We start from the raw sequence: 17,604 nt of genomic DNA on the forward strand, positions 1-17,604 counted from the left end.
CTTGTTAGTTGTATAATCCCAATTTGCTACCTCTTTAATTGGTTTGTTTTTTAGAAGGTAGAATTCATTTGAACTACTTGTTTCTATATTTGTGAGCCTTGCGTTAATGATAGAATAAAAAAAGTTAGTTGGTTCACTTTGATGAGAAGGAGGTGACTTGGTGAGTGAAGGAACGGGTGGGATTAGAATTGGATGCTGTAAAACTTATCTTGTACAAAACTTATAATTAGACTTGTATACTTTGTTTAGATCGAAGGAAATAGAAGGAAGAGAAAGGGAGGGGGATAAACTCTCTTGTTTGGGTAAATGATTGAGGTAAGGAAGGAAAAGGAGAGGGAGGGATCCATTTTCCTTCTCTCTTTAATAAGCATAATCCCTCCTAAATTAAAAAGATTTGGAGGAAAAATGGAGGTCCCCTCCCTTTCTTTCCCCTGTCCTTCCTCGTATTTCCCTCCCCTTCCTTCCTTTTCTTATTTGCTATCCAAACGAAGCGGTAAAGTTGTAGTAATTAGACTTGTAAAGTTGTAATTAGACTCAAATCATATTAGATTTTCCTCTATTCGACTTAAATTCTAAATTATTTTGGAGTGTCCGACGACTGTCATCTGTGCTCTTACTTTGCCTCAACTCTTTAATTCATGCTAGTTATACTAATCGTGTGCAGCAACATGTTACGGTCTTACGGAGCACTTCATTTTCTCCGTTTGACACTACTAGAAAACAGCCAATCAACGACGGAAAAAATCCGTCAGAAAACCCTGAAATTCCGTCGGAAGGCACCGTCGCATTACATGTCGTAGGAATTTCGCGATATTCCGAGGGAAATTCCGTCGGAAAGGTCCATTCCGACGGAATAGCTTCTCTCGGAGTCCAGTTTGACTTAAATGGATATTCCGTCGCAAGATTCCGACGGACCATTTTCCGTAGGTACAGGATAGGTTCCGACGGAATTTTTCCGTCGGAACGGGTCCACCTTCCGACGAAATATTTTCCGTCGGAAAGTACTTTACAAAAAAAAAAATGGGGTTTCCACCACACCCACCACCCCAGCGCCACCACACCTGCCTTACCCATCCCCTGCCCCCCCTACGCACTCATACCCTCGCCCCCCTACGCACCCATACCCCCTGCCCCCCTTACCCATCCCTAAACCTGGGCACGGGCCGGGTTGGCCCGCGTGCCGCCCGGCACGGCCCGCCGTTCGGCGCAGCCCGGCACGGCCCGAAGTCAAGCACGGCACGGCACGAAGTTCAACTTTCGTGCCACGGGCCGTGCCACGGACACGGTGGAGAATTCCCAGGCACGGCCCGGCACGAGCACGGGCATGGCCCGCCGTGCTGGCCCGCAGGCACGGCCCGCGGGCCAACGGCTATAAAACGGCTATAAACGGCTAGTTTTTTGCCAAAAATTCTATAAATACTCACCTCCATTTCATTCCCAAATCACAAAATCACAATCTCTTCTTCTTATCTCTTATATTCTCTAAATCTCTAATAATCCTTATTTTCTTAAATTCTCTAATTATTCTCTTAAATTCTCTAATTATTTTCCTAATATCGGAAAAAATTAAAAAGTTCGTAATCGTAATTAGTGGAGCGTTGAAGCACGGTTGTAAGATCTAAACTAATCTTAAATTTATTATTGTTTTATTGTTATTATTAGAATAATCTTGTTTAATTATTATTGTTGTTAATTTTTATTGTTGTTGTTATAATTGTTGTTATTAATTATTATTATTGTTACAATTGTTGTTATTATTTATTTTTGTTGTTATTGTTATTGTTATAGTTGTTGTTATTAATTATTATTATTGATATTTTTATTGTTAAAATTGTTGTTATTAATTATTATTATTATAGTTAACCACTTTTTATTAAAAAATTAATTGTTAATTATGGCATCGAGTAACCTTAACTGTAGAGTATCTTTAACAGCCGATTCTTGGGATAGTGGTTATAAATATCACTATTTATGTGTGACTTGCCATTGGGTATATGATCAATGGATGTTACAAAAAAGAATAATACATTTCAAAATGCTGGAATACCCACACACCGGCATTAACATTGCTCACCATTTAATGCAAGCAATAGACGAATACAACCTTCGAGATAAAATGATGTCTATGACTTTTGATAATGCAACCTCTATGACATACACAGCTAATCTTATCAAACAAAACTTAACCGATGTACTATTAGACGGTGAAGCTCTTCATACTAGATGTGTTTGCCATGTACTTAACTTATGTGTACAGGATGGAGTTCGGGCAATTGGCCCATACTACAGCAAAATCAGAGATGCTATTATGTCTATTAATAGCTCTAACATGAGATACCAAGAATGGAAGAGTTTTCTAAAACAACAAAAGATAAGGGTAATAAAAATTAGAACCGATTGCCCAACTAGGTGGAATTCCACCTATGACATGTTAACAAAGGCAATTGAGTACAAGGGCCCGTTAACATTATTTTACAACCAAAAATTTCCACAAAATGCTTTGTATGATGATGATTGGAATAACTGTGAAAGATATATGCAATTTTTACAGTTATTATATAACATGACGTATTGTTTTTCTACTGTTTACAATCCTTGTGCTCAAAACTTTCTTTCTAATGCATGCTTACTCGCCCAACTTTTCGCTGATCATCGCGATCAAAGTGATTATGATCAGTATCTTCCAGCAATGGAAAAAAAGTGGCGTAAATATTATAGTGAGATTCCTTTGATTTATATTTTTGCTTCCATATTAGATCCTAGGCAAAAGTTTGAAAACACATTTATGTTAGTTGACATTTACTTTCAATGCATGTTTCTTGACGATGATGTAGAAAACTATAAGACTAATGTGAAGGATCAGTTTTTTGCTTTATATAGAGTCTATGAAGCCAAATATGGCACCGTTCCTCGCTCAGGGCCTTCCCAACCATCCAAAAAAGTAAGTAAGAAGGCCAAACATTTATTTTCACAAGCTACTAACTTGATTTCAAGGTTTTCAGGTGATTCATCAATCAGGAGAACGCAAAGCGACGTCTCGGAGTTGCAGATGTACCTGAGTTACGACTTCACCAAAGGCATGGACGACGATGAGATAAACAGCCTCGACCTCCTTGCATGGTGGAAACAACAAAGCTCGAAGCATCCAACTTTGGCGGCAATGGCACGAGACATTCTTGCTATCCAAGTTTCCTCCGTCGCCTCCGAACGAGCTTTCAGCGCATCCGGAAGGGTTTTAGACGATAGAAGAACAAGTCTAAAACCCGAAACACTAGAAATGTGCGTGTGTTTCAAAGATTGGTTGGATGCGGAAAATCGCTCACAAGACCGTTCTTACGACCACAACGACAACGAAGAAGGAACCTCCGCTTCCGGTTCGGGTTCGGCTAGTTCCCAATCTATGCAACTAGCCGATGACCTTGAAGGCGAAGGCGAAGACGAAGACGAAGACGAAGACGAGCAAGAAGAAGGAGAAGAAGAATAGACAATTATTGTATATTGTACGATTTTAAAAATATCAAATTTATCATTTTCCAATTTTTGTTTAATACCATCATTGTATGATTTTTATCATTGTTATCATTGTACAATTTTCTCAACTCAAGTAATAATAATATAAAGTACGCATTATTCACATCCAAAGTCCAATTTGCCTTTTTTCCCCGTTTTGTTACAATTTGTAAATTCATATTAAAAAAAAAAATTATACCAATTACTAATAAATCATAAACATTAAATTTTAAAGTAATAGTATAAAGTAAATATATAAATATAAATATTGAATATACAAATTATAAAACATAAATATTCAACTTATAATTATAAAATTCATAACTTAATAACTTATAACTTATAAGTTATAAACTTATAAGTTACCTTATAAAACTTATAATTATAATTTTATAACTTATATACATTATAAACTTATTAATTTATAATGTTGTCATTAAAAAAAAAAAAAAAAAAAAAAAAAATGAAAACTGCACCAGCCCGCGCAGGCCAGCCCGCAGGCCGGCACGTGGCCGGCACGGCACGAGGGCCGTGCCGTGCCGTGGGCTGGCCTGTGAAAATGGCCGGCACGGCACGGCACGAAATCCTGGGCCCGCCGGCACGACCGGCACGGCACGAACCAGCCCGTGGCCCGCCAGGCACGGCCCGCGGCGGCCCGGCACGGCACGGTGCCCAGGATTACCCATCCCCTGCCCCCCCTACGCACCCATACCCCCCTACCGCCCAGTCACCACCCACCACACGCACCCACCACCCCCGTAACCACCTAAGCCACCCAAACCACCACCGTACCACCCAAAAAAAATCAAAAAATTCCGACAAAAACCCGGATCTACCCACCACGCAACCTCCAACATCCGAACTCCAACGCCCACTGCACCACCACCACCATAAATTTTCAAAAAAAAAAACCGAAAAGAACAACAAATTAATTTAAAAAAAATAATATACATACCTTAATTCGACCACACAATGCCTCGAGGTCAAATTCGACCATGAAAACTCTAGATCTAGAGTTTTTATGGTCGAATTTGACTTGAAAACCTTGTGTTCTTGATGTTGTTGATGTTGATGGCGAAAATGATGGAGTTTGACTTGAAAACCTCGAAATAGCGTTGTTGGTGGCGTTGGTGGTGTTGTTTACCTCGGCGTTGGTGGTTAGTGAAGAAGAACGAGAGAGGAGAAGAGGAGGGAGAAGGAGAACGAGAGGGAGAACAAAGGGGGGCGTAGAGGAAGAGAAGAAGGATGGAGAAGGAGAGGAAGAGAAGAAGGAGAAGGAGAGCGTTAGAGAAGGAGGATGAGAAAAGGTGAAATGAGGAAGTCAGGAAGAAGGAGGAGGAAAGAGAAAAATGAAAATGTGAATGAGAAAGAAGGGGCGGATGGTAAGTGGTGAGGGTCTTAGGGTTTTTTTTTTTTTTATTTAATTTAATTATATTCTTTCGGAATATTCCATCGGAAATTTAATGTTCCGATGGAATATTTCGTAGGAAATTTAATGTTCCGACGGAATATTCCGTAGGAAGTTTGATGTTCTAACGGATTTTATTTCCGTTGGAAGTTTAAAGTTCCGACGGAATATTCCGTCGGAAAGCCTATATTTTCCTACGGAAATATATTCCGTCGGAACTTTCCTACGGAGTAAAAATTCCGTCGCAATATCTGATTTTTCCGACGGAAATACACGTCTGTCGGAAACTGTCTGTCGGAATTTGAACTATTTCTAGTAGAGTGAGTGTTTAGCAAGGAGAGGGATATTGTTTACTCTCTTCGTGTTTTAATGAGTGTTAAACTTTAACTTTTTTCAATATTCACTTAATGGTTTTGACTTGATTAATTTACTAATATATGTAAAAAAAATAAATGTTATTGTATAATATGTTGTTGGATTCGTTATATTGTTTACTCTCATAATATCAAATTTCCACTTATTCATATTATCCGCAAATGCAAGGCTCTCATCCTATGTAGGGATTGGGAAGTTGTTGTTACTCATTGCTATTCGGTGGCAAACCGAGCGCCTGATTGGTTGGCTAATTATGGCGTGATAACATATCATTCTTAAGTTCTCTTTGAGGCGGTTCTGAAAGATCTTCATGTTGTTTTGTTGGAGGACTTGAGTGGACTGGCTGGGCCTAATTTGGTGTCGGAGGGCCGTGGAGGGGTGATGTGACTTGTCTTTGGCTTAGGATGTTGGGCTGTTTGTTTTATGTTTATTCCGTAGTCTAGCTAGTTTGTATGGCATTCTTTTCTGTTTCTTAGTTTTGCTTCGGGCCTAGCCCCTCTTTTTCAACAAAAAAGTTAATTTTCTTATGATTTTACTAATTTATAATTAGATAAATTAATGGTTAAAGTCATATCTAAGCATGCGTATTTTATCAAAATGTAACACTTATTAAAACACGAAGGGAGTAGGAAGAGTCTTTTAACCACTTACCCAATACATTATACGGAGTAATAAATACTTTGAATTTTCTGGAAAAATATGAATAGTGCACATCAAATTTGAGTGATTTTTTTTTTGGCACACTTAGTTAAAAAAATATGCATATTTAATATTAAAAGTATGCACATAAATTCCCGATAAGGATAAATGTGCATATATTTTATACAAAATGTGCATTTTTTTTAATACTGTTTTCAAACAACTAAAATTTATCAATTTTGATGGAAAAATGAAAATTCTGCACATTAAATTTGAATCATTTTTTCACATTTAGTTTAAAAAAATATGTACATTCAGTATAAAAATTTTGCACATACTTTTTTTTTCCTCTCCTCAAACTCAATACAACATCTTTTAAAAATCTTTAAAAGTCATCAAAATTTAAGAAACTAGAGTGTTTCCGTGCAAATGCACGGTATTTAGGTAGCATGTATATAGTTAGAAAGAAAAAAAGTGAAAAACAATATGAGACATGGAAGTTATAAAAATTAAAAATAAAATAAAAATGGAGAAATGGAAGTTATTTAATTAGAGGTTATAGAAAAAAATTAAATAAATAAAACTACTAATATGCATAAGATTTGAGGAGTGGGATTTTGGAGGTTTGTGGCTAACCGACTCTTAAATTATACTTCCTCCGTTAATGATTATTTGCAACAAATGTACTTTTCGGGAGGCCAAGGCAAAACTTTGAATGTGTGTTTAGGTGAGAGTGGAAACAAGGGCATGTGATTAATTGACTAAAAAGGAGGGAAAGGGGGGAGCCGGTTTGCATATAAAGAGGAGAGAGAAACTGAAATTTTGGGGGTTTAAACTTTCCCTCCTAAACTTTCACTCTCTTTTGAAAAATTTCAATTTTTCACACCAAATGTTTCCCTCCACTTGAATTTTTCATTCAAGGGAGGGTATTTAAACAAGCAGCTAGAAGAAACATTCAAAGTTCTCATACAAACCAAAAGTTCTACCCTAACCAAATTACACCATGTTTTCTTCACAAAAGTCAGAACTAAGCTACCTTTCTAAAACTAATTAGTGCAAGGTTAGAAGCAGCATCTTTAATCTTCTAAGGTGTTTCTGGTTCAACTTCAGTACTTCAAAAAAAAAAAAATAGCCACTCCCACTTCATTACTAGTCCTCAAATCTGTGGAAATCAACATTGTAGAGATTATCAAACATGGCAGAATTTTTTGATGAGGATTTTTTCAGCATTGATCAAATGCTGAATGATGAAGGTAATATGGAAGACAGTGATTCAAGCACCATTGAAGAAACTCACAACATTGATCAAAATGTGACACATGAAGAAGCAATGCAACAACCCAAAGGCAGGAAACAACTTAATGTTATAGCTAAAAGAGAAATTGTTGATGCAATTCTATTGAAGCTGGATGGTGAGGAATTGCCACGTGGATTTTTATCACAGCAAGCAATGAAGTTCAATGTTCATAGATCAACAATACAGAGATTATTCAAAGACATAAAGAGACAAATGGCAGTGGGGAATGTGATAGATGTCAGAAGCAAGAAGCTTGGCAAAACTGGACCCAAACCAACAGAGTACACAGATGAGTTTCTGCAGTCAGTCCCTTTGTACAAAAGGACAACTAAGAGAAGCTATGGAGCTGCTCTCAAAATCTCACATGTCACCATTCACAAGTTAAAGAAAAAAGGGAGGCTAAGAACACATACAAGCACAAATCACCCAGCCCTGACATCCAACCACAAGATAGCAAGACTAAAATGGGTTTTAAGTCATCTGTTGCCTGCTACAGAGAATGCTAACCCAAAGTTTGAGGATATGTAGCAAGTCATACACATAGATGAAAAATGGTTTTACTTGAAGCTAGAAATAAGGAGTTTCTATCTGCTGCCAAATGAACCAAACCCATACAGGTGCCAACAGTCCAAAAGATTCAAGGTAAAAGGCATGTTCATGGCAGTGATTGGCAAGCCAATTTTCACCCATGGACATGTGCTACATGATGGAAAGTATGGAATCTTTCCATTTGTTTATGAGAGCACTGCAAAGGAAAAAAGCAAAAACAGAGAGGTTGGAGCTGTGGAAATTAAGGCAACACAGAATGTAAACAAGGAAGCAATCAGGACAATGCTTCTCAACAATGTAATTCCAACAATAAAAAGTAAATGGCCACCCCATCTGTCTAAGGACATTTGGATTCAGTGGGATAATGCCAGACCTCATCAAATTCCTAAGGATGAGGAATTCATTGATGCATGTCAGTCACATGGGTTCAACATTCAGTTCATTTACCAGCTAACACAGTCACCTGACTTAAATGCATGTGCTAGATCTTGGCTTGTTCAATGTTATACAGTCCATACAGTACCAGCCATTCCCTAAGAACTTGGGGGAACTCATAGACAAGGTTAAATAGGCTTATGACTTGTTTGATCCAGTATTGAACAAGCACTGTTGGATAACACTACAATGTTGCATGGAAGAAATACTCAAGCATCTAGGGGGGAATAATTTTACCCCACCACACAAAGGGAAGAAAAAGCTGGAAAGACTTGGCTTGCTGCCAGAACAACTAGAGGTGGAGAGGAATGTGGTTTAACAAGTTGTTGATTATCTCAACACTTTATTCATATCAACAGGTGAAGACAATGAAGATGATGAAGGCATGCAAGTTGATGCAGAGTGAACACATCTCAGACACATGAGGAAGGTGACAGTGAGAGTGCCACACATAACCAATGAAGAGCATGGAAGCAAATGGTAAAATAGTAGGTGGTCTTTTGTGTTTTTAGTTTCACTATTGTTTGAAATTTATTGGTTATGTGTATTTTGTTAAATTTCAGGGAATATATTGTAAGGCAGTCTTAACTAGCTTCTTTTGAACATGTAGAACCTTTTGAAAAACTTAATGATATCAATTTTGGTTACTTTATGTACAAGAAGTGATTACATTATGTTTTTCACTGTGATACACAGACACACACTAGTTTAAATCCATTAGAGGGTGTTGCTTTATCACATAAATTGCATAAGTGGTTCCCTCAACAACAACTTACAGTTGAAGTTGTTGGAGCAATTCCAACTTATCAAATTTTTTTGTCAAATGAGTCCCTTCATCACTTGGATTTTTCACACACACAGACACTACATTAAGGGACTCCTAGATCAGGTAGGAACACACATCTCATGATGGGACTCATGAAGGGACACACATGTAGGCAACAATGTTGTTCTCTGTTAGCATAGACATTGAGAACAAAACAGAAGGGACTCCAACAGTAAGGGACTGAACTGCAGGCACATATGTTCTCTTGATTAGATTTCACTGAGAGCATCTAACACCATTCACAATAGGCTACAAGTTCATCATCAATCATCATATCACAAACCCCAAAGCCATTAGTGCCAATAATGAACTACCTCAAGCTACAAAGGAACAAGCATAACCCACAAAAGAAGTAGAACCCACATATGAACAACCACAAACCCACATGTGAACAACCTCAAGCCATAAATATCACAAACCAGAAATAGCCAACAAATTGCCAACAGTAGCCAACAAATATAGCAACCAAATTCCCAAACACAAGCCAGCAAATGCCCAACAATAAGAATTTATCAATATCTGACAGAAATTATCACAAATAGCCAACAAATTCTCAACAGTAACTAGGAAATTATCAAGAATCGCCAGAATTTAACAGCAATGCCCACATTTATCAACAACAACCCACAATTTAGTAATCATAAGCCACAAATTACCAACAATAGGCAACAATTACTACCAATAAGGCCCATCATAGCAAACAGAGGCTAATTATCACAACCAACAACCAAACCAGGGACGATAAAGTAATTGAACGCAATTAATCTAAAAATTTAATGGTCGGAAAAGAGTTACGCTGCGGAATTAGTTAGAGCAACAGTTGGAAGGGTTGTAATCCCCACCAACATCAACAGCCTCGTCGACAGGGGACCCAGATCCACCCCTTTTCTTGCCAGAGACAACTCCGATAGATCGCAACCTTTGGGTTTATTTCAACCGCCTCCTCTACAGTCTTTTCCGGCGTAGGAGTTGCAGAAGGGGGTTCAGCATCCTCGCTCTTTACAACATCAACAGAAGGACCCTTTTTCTTCGGACCCTCACCGTTGTTGCCCAGATCTGCCACCTTAGACCCCTCACCTTCCTCATCAGAGTCGCAAGGAGTAAGCTTCGCACCCACACCATACATACGGCGCATATCCAGGCATGTTGTCGTACGGGTTCTGATCAACCTCATTTTCCTAGTACGACGCTTGCATTTGTAGGTCGCAATAACGTCCAGATCTGGTTTCTTCTCGTTTGGGGAACTCATTTTTTGTGGTTTTTCAAAGAAGAAAGTAGATCCGCAGCCAGAGAAGGTGTAAGATCTAGAGAAATTAGGGTTTCAATAAGGAGGAGAGAGAGTGAGGTAAACTAGATCGAAAGAGGAGAAGAGAGAGAGAGTGAGGTAAACAAGATTGAAAGAGGAGAAGAGAGAGAGTGTTGAAATCTGGAACGATCTCTAGAGGTAAAGGCTTCAACAACCTCATTAATGGAGGTAATTGAAGGATGCATTGAAGAGGGTTGGTGAGAAGATGAATGTGGATTTGATGAATAGAAGGAAAGGGGATTGTAGATATTTATTTTTGGTGGGAATCACTGCATTAGATTTGTGGATAAGAGGGATATTTAATTAGAATAACAAAGTAGGTTATAATATAATCAGTTTTTAACCAGGGCAGTATGGTAATTTTGTCACCAAAAAAGTTACTTAATAAAGGAAAGAAAACACTTTGTTGCAAATAATAGTTAGCACCCATTTATAGTATATGTTGCAGATAACCGTTAACAAAGGTAGTATAAAAGTTTTATTCGATACAAAATGGCATGTGTTAAACAAATTTTTGTCAATGTGAGGATGGGAGAAATAAACTTATTTTATGTTGATAAGAAATTAAGAATGCACTTACCAAACGCAATTCCTAAATCCTACTACTCACCAAACGTCGTCAAAGCAACAAAGTGTAGAAGGAGATTGAAGATTGCGAGAAATTCTTGGATGATGATTTCTTCTAAAGCTTCTGCTTTCTTTTCTAATGGCGGTAAGTCTCTTTCCCCTTCTTTCCTTTCCCATTTTCGATTTTTCTCTTCTTTACAAGATCGTCAATTGTTTCTAAGTTCAGTTACAGAACAATCCGAATTAGGGTTTTCTGATCTTAAATCCCCCCTTTTTCTATACAATCAAATGATTAATTTGCGCCCTCTTCCGTCTGTTATCTATTTTAATCAGCTTTTTACTGCTATTGTCAAATTGAAGCGCTTAAATCCACATTCCACCATTATCTCTCTCTTCAGGCAGCTTGAGTTGTATGGTATTAAACCCAATATGCATTCTGTTGGTATTCTTGCCAATTGCTACTGTCATTTGGGCAGAGTTGATTTTGGCTTCTCTCTCCTTGCTAAAAGACTTAAGCTTGGTTATTCCCTTGATTCTGTCATCTTTAATACCTTAATTAACGGCTATGTTCACTGTGATAAGCTACCCCAAGCTGCTTCTTTGTTGAATAAAATTATCAAGCTTAATTATGTATAATACTATTGTCAAAGGCCTTTGTAGGATTGGCGACAATGCGTCTGCTCTCGCTTTTCTTAAGAAAATGCAATCTGGATCTCATTTTAAGCCTGACATTGTTTTATATAACACTATCATCGATAGTCTTTGTAAGGACAGGTTGTTACAAGAGGCCCTAGACCTGTTCTCCTCCATGAAATCTGAGGGCATTAAACCCAATGTTGTCACTTATACTTCCTTGGTTCGAGGCCTCTACAATTCCGGCTGTGGGGATGAGGCTCAGCATGTGTTGACTGAGATGTTACAGAGCAACATAGCACCTAATCTTCAGACCTACAGCATGCTGGTTGACATGTTTTGTAAAGATGGGTGTGCTGATCAAGCACAGTCCATTCTACACCACATGACTAAGAGAGGTGTGCCTCCAAACATCCTTACTTATAATGCATTACTTGATGGTTATTGTTTGCGCGGTCAGATGGAAGATGCAGAGAACCTACTTGATCTCATGACAAAAAATGGTTGTGAGCCTAACCTGGTAAGTTTCAATACTATGATTAATGGATATTGCAAGGCTAAAAACATTGACATGGCCCTAAACATTTTCCAAGAGATGTTTCGGAAAGGAATAACCCCTGATCTTGTTACCTATAACACTCTTATCGATGGACTCTGCAAAGCCAATAGACTCCCAATGGCACATAAGTTGTTCAAAGAAATGCGGGCTCATGGAATTGCTCCAGATGTTGTGACCTATGCCTCCTTGCTTGACAGCCTTTGCAAAAGTGATCGGCTTGACGTGGCAGTGAAATTACTAGAAGAAATGGAGGATAATGGTGTTAAGCCAGATATTGTCATCTACAATATTCTAATAGACAACTCGTGTGAGGCTGGACTACTTGAAGATGCAGCAAATTTCTTCTCCGATCTCGTATCAAAGGGTCTGCAACCTAATGTTAAAACATACAGTATACTGATCAAAGGCTTCTGCAAGAAAGGTCTCATGAGTGAAGTTGCTCAAGTGTTGAGGATAATGGAGGAAGATGGTTGCCGCCCTGATTATCGAACTTATAATACAATTATTAGAGGATATATACTCAATAATGACTTATCAAATGCATTATACTATCGTGATCTTTTGGTTGCAAACGGATTTGAAGCTGATGCAGACACTTTCTCATTGTTTGTTGGCCTCTTGTCTTCTGATAACTCAAGTGACTCAAACAAGGACCTGCTACAGAAGTTTATCAGCTGAATTTCAGTTAAAATGTATGCATAGATTTTGGACTTTGGATATTAGAGTGTTTTTTTCTAAGTGCTGTATCTATGAATCTATCTGATTTGTATTTTTGACAAACAAATTATGGTAGTACCTCATCAATATGGCTGCTGTGCTGAAGGTAATCTGTGGCATAAAGTCAAAAGCTGTTGTGCTGTGCATTGTCCTAAGGTTTGATGCTTCTTATCCTGTCTAAAATCATGTGCATAATGTATCTTTATGACTTTAACTTATAATGGCAAATGGTCATTTTTAAGTTGCACATGTAGTTCTTTCGAGCTCTGTTATGACTTAAATGAGAACTACAGTATAATTTGAAAGTATAAAAAAAAAACTGAGAATCAGCATATTTAGCTTTGGTTTGTGTTTCAGAAAGTATAATTCATTTGAACTACTTGTTTCTATATTTGTGAGCTTTGCGCTAATGATAGAATAACAAAGTCAGTTGGTTTACTTTGATGGAAAGGAGGTGACTTGTTGAGTGAAGAAACAGGCGGGATTCGAATTGAATGCTGCAAAACTTGTCTTGTACGTAAGTTATACTTGTAATCCAACTTTGATCATGATTTTCCTATATTTGACTCAAATTCAAACTCAATTTTATTTTATTTTCTAAACAAAGCACTATTAATTTATATACATGTGCAATGTTAAGTTCAACTAGTACTCACTTGTTTTCAATATTGAGTATTGGCTTGACATCCTTGTGCATTGTTCTAAGAATTGTAGTAACTTGCTCTACCTGTTCTTCACTTGAACAAGATGAAAGAAGAACTTTTGCAGTACCTCCATCAGGAAAGCATCCAGCATCGATCATTTGCTCAAATATCTCTAAGCACATCTTGTACTGCTTCTTCCTCGAGTAAGCTCCTAGGCGCGATGTCCATGTCACAACATCAGGTTTCAAATTTTTATCACCGAGTGAATGGAACAACTGCTCCATTTTCTCAAAGTATCCAGCTCGACCATATAGGTTAATTAGTATATTGTAAGTACTTATATCAGCAGCTACATTGGGTTCGTCCTCCATTGCGCTTAAAACTTGTTCCATCTTCTCAAATTGGCCGAACCTACCATACAAATTCATCATGCTATTCATGACATAAATGTCTGGCTTGATACCTGACTTCATCATCTCATTTACAAATTCTTCACTCTTGGCAATGTTCCCTGCTTTCGCGTAGGCACAGAGTAATAACATGTAGGATTTCATGGTTGGAGTCATGCCTAGCTGTTGTAGCTGCACGAACACACCTTCCGCATCTGAAAGCATAATATGAGACAGGAGATTTTTATCCTTGTATAAATTTAACACCAAAGTACTCCCTTCCTAGTAATTGGCCAAAATTCTAATTTAGGTCATTTTATCTCAAATAATTGGTCACTTTCTAAATTTAGTATGTTAACAATTTAGATGTTTTAGATATTATCCCTCAAGCATAAACAAACACTTCGCAATTTATTATTAGATCTAATGTTTATATGTATGCAACCATGTCTGACTCGAGCTCTTAGAAGTAGTATGATGGCAAATTATGTTACCTTCAACTAGACCAGCTCTACCATAGGCATCTACCATGATGTTATATGAGGCTCTATCTGGCTCACAACCCATGTGTTGCATCAATGAAAATATCTCTGCAGCGCCATAAGGATACCTTGCACGACTATGAGAAATCGAAAACAAAGGAGCTAAATTAGTTAAATTCTATTAGTATCATCAAATTAAAGACATAACAAAAGGCCACCATACATAATGTAACAAACAATCCAAAAAGTTTATCAGGAACCATGAAAGCATATAATTAGATACTAACTTGTAAGCTTCCATCAGTGCATTGTAAGCATAAACATCAGGCTCAAGGCCAGCCTCTTGTAGCAACTCAAATATTTCTTCCGCTTTCTCACATTGTCCGTCCCTTGCAAATGCATTGATTAGTGCAGTGTAAGTGCAGATATTTGGCTTGCCTTTACGAGTTCTCATCTCATTGAACACCTTAAGGGACATATAAGATTTATTTGCCTGCAAACATATGGCCATTTATTTGTAATTCGATCTGATCAGATTATGTCCGACCTACACATTTGATTGAATAACAATGCCAAGAAACAGAATGGGTGTTTCAGACTTGCTGTAACTGATTGCAGAAACACTGCACAAAATTGGCTTATAGTATGAATTAATAATACTGATCATTCCAAGCGAAGCAGAGAATTCAATTTTAGATGTAATGATGACAAAACAATCTAGGTGACCATACGTGGCTGCATGCTGATGGCTAATACAAAAGACAGTTACTATGAGTACTGACTAACCTTTCCATATAAATTGATTAGCATAGTGTAAGTTTCAGTATTTGGCTCACATCGTTCCTGCTTCATCCTCTCATATATCTCAATCGCTTTTGTGTTGTTTCCTCCTTTTATCAATCCTTCAATGTAAGCATTGTACACAACGGCACCTAAGAAATCCAATCAAGAACTTCATTATAGCAAGTAAGAAAAAAGTAAATTTTGTGTAAGCATGTTTTCCCAAGTTTTACTTAGAAACCTAACTAGCTAGTGTAAACTGTGCCTTGTTCTTTAAGGATGGATGAAGGACAGTAAGAGGTTACTTTCTTCTATGCTACATAGCGTAAAACATGAGTTTTTTTGGCAAATTTATACCATTAAGAGTGGATATAGTATCAATCATCCATTACATGCTCTGTCAGCATACAGTTAAAAAACAGGCAGTATATAGATGGAGGAAGAACATACTCGAGGAAAGGCCATATTTTCGCATCTCAGAGAAGATAGCTTCAGCTTTAGCATACAACCTAGAAGCACAGTAAGTCCTCAGCATTAGTGCATAAGTATCTTCAGTTGGAATGCATCGAGCCTCTAGAAGTTCTAAATACATAGCTTCTGCCTTCTTATATTGTGATTTCTGTCCAAAAGCATCAATCATCAAATTGTAACACAAAATGTCCGGTTTGAAGGAGCTCCGATGCAATATCCATTGACACAGCTGCAAAAATGCCTAAGTGTCAAACTAATCCTAAAAAATAACATGTAAAAGAAAAAGCTATTCAAGGGCTAAAGAAGGATCTTCTTAGCTTTGATACCATGTCAAATAACATGTAAAACTCTTTACTCTTGTTTTACATGCTATTTGTAACAGGACACTACACAAAAAGACCGATGGATTTACAAGTTTTCTCACCACCACAATTTCATCCCATTTTTTGTTCAAGCGTAGTTGGACAGCTACATTGACAATATCATCCCAAGTGGTATGTGTTCGAGGAAGGGTGTCAAGAACGGTCCAAATTCTATCAATATCTTCATTCTGCTCTACAAGCTCCAAAATTTTCAGAGCAATTGGGCTAAGCACTGGAAAAACTCCATCAATAAATCCAGAACCAAATTTCCATCCACGTCCTCTTAAACCTCCACCTGATTTTGAATAACAGATTACCAAACTTAAGATAGAGTTCAGCACATATAGTTAGAAAATGGGTGTTAGTACTCAGATCACCGGTATGATTTACTTGTACATACATCGTTTCCTAGATAACTTTTTTCGATTGAACCTTCTGAACTTGCCTCGTCTGTCAACATATGTGTCATCATGCTTCAACTTCTCAGGAACCTCAACATTGGAGCACTTTACTTTACAAGTACTACGGTTTTTATACCTTCTTAGATCCAGATATATACTGCACAATGGCATTAAACTTCCCCTAAGCATTGTTTCGAAAAATTAATTACAAGTTAACGATTCTATACTATCTCATACTAAAAATCAAAGATCACTAGACTCTACAAAAGTTTAGGCCAACTTGAAATCTTGAATGGTAATCAAGTATATGATTAAACTTGTCCACACTATTCTTATCTAGTTAAACTCATATGGAGTATAATCGTGTGCAAATACTACCCAACTTAAAAAAAAAAAAATTCATCTTTCATATGCATTCTAATGATTTTTTGGTAGATACTAAATTACTATATACTACATTATCTAGTCTACATTAACTTCTAGATAGTACCACATATTGTTTGATGGTCACGTTGATAGTACAATTTGAACTTTTATAAGGTGACAAGCTGACAACTAAACACTCACCCCATGATATAGTAATTGGTAGCCAGGAATTTCCATCTTGTAACTTGAGTAGAAGTTAGTTCCGGCAATGAGCCACGAGTGAGAGCGGTGGTGATGGGGTGTCCGACGACCGTCATCAGTGCTCTTCAATTCTTGGTAGTAATACTAACAGTTTGCAGCAACATGTTACTTCATTTGCTCTGTTTGAGTGTTTGGCGGGGAGAGGGATAGTGTTTTAGGAAAACTCTTTTAACCACTTACCCAATACATTATCTATGGAATTTGTCCACTTCATAAATTACAAAAAAAAAAAAAAAAAAAAAAAAAGGGTACATGTATATATTAAATCAACTAAAAAAAAATGGATACATATGTAATGATAACCATCACTAATTTACCACTTATTGTGCAATAAACCTACCAAAAATTGGTCTGGCCTGAAATATTGTCCTTTTACTATCTTGTTTTTCACTAGTAAGTAATACGGACTACTATGTAACATGTACTATCTCTTAAACAAATCCCTCTTTATTTGTTTCCATAATCATGACCTTGATCAACACTCCTTACTTTTTACGTAGTAGCTTTTACATATATTCTTTTTTTTTTTAATGAAGCCTTATGCAAGTTTAGACTAGATAGAACATAACTTAGTGTGAAAGACTAAAAGCATACTGTTTCAATGACGAATATAGTACGGAGTACATT

General features: G+C 37.3%; 2 protein-coding genes across 4 annotated transcripts; one reads left to right on the top strand and one right to left on the bottom strand.

Annotated features, from left to right (window-relative positions):
* Window positions 1–11,612: 11,612 nt before the first annotated feature.
* On the top strand, window positions 11,613–12,534 carry LOC110735866 (putative pentatricopeptide repeat-containing protein At1g12700, mitochondrial). The gene is made up of 2 exons (XM_021916044.1): window positions 11,613–12,458; window positions 12,511–12,534. Exons 1-2 carry the CDS (start codon window positions 11,613–11,615, stop codon window positions 12,532–12,534), a joined length of 870 nt encoding a protein of 289 aa, XP_021771736.1.
* A 17-nt stretch (window positions 12,535–12,551) lies between these two features.
* On the bottom strand, window positions 12,552–17,360 carry LOC110736681 (pentatricopeptide repeat-containing protein At2g35130-like). Of its 3 annotated transcripts, none has more exons than XM_021916976.1 (9): window positions 16,918–17,360; window positions 16,350–16,531; window positions 16,012–16,244; window positions 15,567–15,816; window positions 15,123–15,268; window positions 14,624–14,829; window positions 14,349–14,473; window positions 13,478–14,069; window positions 12,552–12,758 (listed from the first exon to the last, which is right to left on the bottom strand). In XM_021916976.1, the coding sequence occupies exons 1-9, from the start codon at window positions 17,031–17,033 to the stop codon at window positions 12,653–12,655; spliced, it is 1,956 nt and encodes a 651-aa protein (XP_021772668.1). In that variant the 5' UTR covers window positions 17,034–17,360; the 3' UTR covers window positions 12,552–12,652. The 3 variants fall into 3 exon arrangements, with proteins under 3 accessions (XP_021772668.1, XP_021772667.1, XP_021772669.1); XM_021916975.1 differs by having other exon boundaries at window positions 12,552–12,761; XM_021916977.1 differs by having other exon boundaries at window positions 12,552–12,761; window positions 16,350–16,507; window positions 16,918–17,359.
* Window positions 17,361–17,604: the final 244 nt, after the last annotated feature.

Source organism: Chenopodium quinoa, unplaced genomic scaffold (assembly GCF_001683475.1).
Source record: "Chenopodium quinoa cultivar QQ74 unplaced genomic scaffold, ASM168347v1, whole genome shotgun sequence".
Lineage (NCBI taxonomy): Eukaryota > Viridiplantae > Streptophyta > Magnoliopsida > Caryophyllales > Amaranthaceae > Chenopodium > Chenopodium quinoa.

Coding starts and splice junctions, on each gene's coding strand:
- LOC110735866 (XM_021916044.1), top strand. CDS start 11,613: ATGCAATCTGGATCTCATTTTAAGCCTGACATTGTTTTATATAACACT. Junction 12,459..12,510: donor CAAATTTCTTCTCCGATCTC/GTATCAAAGGGT, acceptor TACTGATCAAAG/GCTTCTGCAAGAAAGGTCTC.
- LOC110736681 (XM_021916975.1), bottom strand. CDS start 17,033: ATGACGGTCGTCGGACACCCCATCACCACCGCTCTCACTCGTGGCTCA. Junction 15,269..15,566: donor AAAATATGGCCTTTCCTCGA/GTATGTTCTTCC, acceptor TGGATTTCTTAG/GTGCCGTTGTGTACAATGCT. Junction 14,474..14,623: donor GCACTGATGGAAGCTTACAA/GTTAGTATCTAA, acceptor GATTTCTCATAG/TCGTGCAAGGTATCCTTATG.